This window comes from Notothenia coriiceps, unplaced genomic scaffold (assembly GCF_000735185.1).
Source record: "Notothenia coriiceps isolate Sejong01 unplaced genomic scaffold, NC01 NC01_scaffold00001401, whole genome shotgun sequence".
In the NCBI taxonomy this organism is placed as follows: domain Eukaryota; kingdom Metazoa; phylum Chordata; class Actinopteri; order Perciformes; family Nototheniidae; genus Notothenia; species Notothenia coriiceps.
The window spans coordinates 6,548-9,798 of NW_011334102.1; the positions used below are offsets into that span (position 1 = coordinate 6,548).

Sequence of the window (3,251 nt, forward strand, 5' to 3'; positions counted from 1 at the left end):
CCAGGAACCTCAAGTACCCCAGTCTCCCCAGGCACATCAGGAACCTCAAGAGCCCCAGGTTTCCCAGGAACCTCAAGTTCCCCAGTCTCCCCAGAGACATCAGGATCCTCAAGAGCCCCAGGTTTCCCAGGAACCTCAAGTTCCCCAGTCTCCCCAGAGACATCAGGATCCTCAAGAGCCCCAGGTTTCCCAGGAACCTCAAGTTCCCCAGTCTCCCCAGACACATCAGGAACCTCAAGTTCCCCAGTCTCCCCAGGAACCTCAAGTTCCCCAGTCTCCCCAGACACATCAGGAACCTCAAGAGCCCCAGGTTTCCCAGGAACCTCAAATACCCCAGTCTGCCCAGGAACCTCAGGATGTGAGGGGACTCCAGGACAACGAGGTAGTCTATTTTGTTTATTTTTACTTTATAATACTCATCAAGTCAAAATAAATGAAAACAACACATATTTACCCAACACATTTAAAAAACAAAAAAAACGTAACCTCAGTATCTTCATTGAAATTTCAACAATTCAATCCGTGACTGATCAATTTAAAACCATTTCCCAGGCAGTGGTCGAGTTAAACATTCTTGTGCACAGACAAATCCTCAGCCGTTTTCAATTTAGTTCTGACGGCTGAACTGAATTATCAGCCCCAGATCAGCCAATGTTTGGAAGTCGGAACATTTTTATTTACTGATAAAAGAAAACGGCTTGAAAGGAAGGAAATCCCGTGGCATGTGCTACCTGTGAAACAACGGTGCCATAGCAACGAAACGAGACTCACTGTGAATTACCTCTTTTTTTGTCATTTTTATTTAAAAAAGACGGACAATTACAGGAAATACTTGTTTAATGCATCATCTGGTAACAGGTGTAATTGTTCTTTAGCTATTCTAAAAGACAACGAAGAAACCCTTAAGTTTTTATGAGAGATTTCTTTAACCGAACTGTGTGTCATGTTTTATAAGATGATCTTCAAAAAAACTACTAATTACTACAACAAATTATAAACAGTTAATTTATTCAAACGTTTTTAAAAGTATTAAGTAGTAGACAAATGCAATACTCAAGTATCTCGAAAGGGTAATTAAGTACAGGTTTTGAATACATGGGCTATGTTTCAATTCACCTCTGGATAGTTCATAACATAGCAGCAGGTCATAAATGTATTTCATCAAGGAAGCAGAGTAATCTATACTTTTGTTCCTCTGCAGATCCATTAGCATCAAACATAAAAAAAGACCAGCTGCCAGCTCTTCCCAGCAATGCTTCACTGTCAAACTCTGCCTTCTCCGTCCGCCTGGGCGAGTACAGCCCCTCCTCAGAGAGAATCATCCGTTTCCAAGAGTTCATCTACAACAAACGGGGCCACTACAGCACAGAGACGGGCCAGTTCACCTGCGTCATCCCCGGTGCTTATCAATTCAGCTTTCTCTGCAAATCCTTCCTCAGTTCAGGAAATGTAGACCTGATTCGTAACAATAAGGTGGCGCTGCGCAGCTTCAAGGTTTTTCTGGGAGGTCTGCACATGTCAGCAGGGGACATGCTGCTCTGGCTCGGGGCGGGGGACAAAGTGTGGCTGGAGACGAGTGGCGGGACGGTCACAGTGGCGGAGCTGGGGGGTGGCTGAAAGTGGCCACGGCCACCCCCAGCTGAATCCTGGCCACCCTATTGGCCACCCCAAACACCCTTTCCACGGGCCCCAAACTATTTTAGAACATTAAGAAAAAAATGTTTAAGTAACCTTTCATCATTCATCAAGAATGAACATTAATAGGATGTTATATTGATAATGTACTCACTAAACTTACAATTCATTTAACTTATTTTCTTCCAAAAGTTAATTATCCAAAGCCTCTGTACACCCCCTTCTATTTACATGTAATGGTTTGGTCCTGCCTCCAAACGCGGTGCAGCACCGCCAGCACTTTCTAGCAGAGAGTGAGAGCATGTTAGGAGCAGGGATGCTAGTACTTACGTGTGAACCATGTCTCAACGACTAACAAAGTCAAGCTTTCAAAAGAGAAAAGAAAGGAGAGAAAGACAAGAGAGAGGGACTAAAGGGCGACAGTATGTCACCCAGTTTTTCAAAGAAAATGTGGGTGTGGTCTATGAGTGGTGGAAATGTGTCTTTTAGCTACGCGTAGTCCATTGTAAATAATAATTGTTATGTTTTTTTTCTTCCTAAGCTGACATTAAGTACTGTTAATATCTATACGGGTTTTTAATTTCACTCCTCTTTTAGCTGACATTTAGTAAATGCAGGTACATTTTTAGCAGCTATTCATACTAAATCAGTTGTCCCTCTCCCTGGTGCCAGGACCAACAGATCCATCTTCAGGCTCAGCAGCCCTGTCCCCCCATAATGCTGAACCTGAACCAGCTTTTCTCCCAACTGAAGGAGGTGAGCAGCATTGTGTTGAATGTCATGCCACTTAACATGTCTGAAGGGAGACTGGAATACAATACATATATATATATATATCAAAACAAAAAGCTAACATCTCATTTAAGAAAAACACAGTATTTTTCCACACATTTAAGTTATATTTATTTGGATTTATGCATTCATGTTGAGAATGTTCCATTCATAAATGTTATTATTAAAAAGGCATTTACACCATAAAAGATTACTATTGAGATATATTGTCAGGAATGTTAGTCTTATATCAAATAGTGAATTCTACTGCAGCAGAATGTTGCACGTCTGCACAGTTTTATATTTTCACAGCTCAGTGTCAGTAAATATTGTGCGGTTAGTATTGGACTACAAGATAGATGCAAGCCTGTACAGGTAGAGTTATTTAAAGAATAAATGAGTTGGTTGGGTTCTGGAGGTGTGGTTACAGCAATTGTGCTTGTTTGGCGTGGCCTGGGCCTGGTGGTGGGGCCCAATGTGATATCTTTTCATGGGGCCCAAAATTCCTGGCGTGTATGGCCAGAGGGCAGGACCTATAACACATGTACTACCCAATAGCATTGTGAGGCTGAACAAAAGGACCTTTTGACTATGTAAATGTAGTCTTTAAAAAAAACAAAACATTTACTGACTTTTTTAGGATAGCTTCAAGTAATGTTGTAAAATTACAACTGGGGGCCTTACAGGGTTAAGGGCTATTGTTTATTGTTATTTACTTTAAAGATGTTTTATTCTTAACCTATCATTTGAATTTGAAAACTCTTATTTAAATGATGTGTGTGTGTGTATTCCTGATGATACACTGAGAGAATGAGCTCATAGTGCTGCTGATTTACCATAAGCTA

The 3,251-nt window shown here is 41.3% G+C and overlaps 1 protein-coding gene across 1 annotated transcript in view; it reads left to right on the top strand.

Annotated features, from left to right (window-relative positions):
• LOC104960494 (eosinophil peroxidase-like) overlaps positions 1-1,220 on the top strand; it is a 5,634-nt gene extending 4,414 nt beyond the window's left edge. Inside the window, 2 exon segments of the mRNA XM_010788567.1 lie at positions 59-382; positions 1,202-1,220. Coding sequence (XP_010786869.1) covers positions 59-382; positions 1,202-1,210 — 333 coding nt within the window. The 3' untranslated portion in view covers positions 1,211-1,220.
• The last annotated feature ends 2,031 nt before the right edge of the window (positions 1,221-3,251 follow it).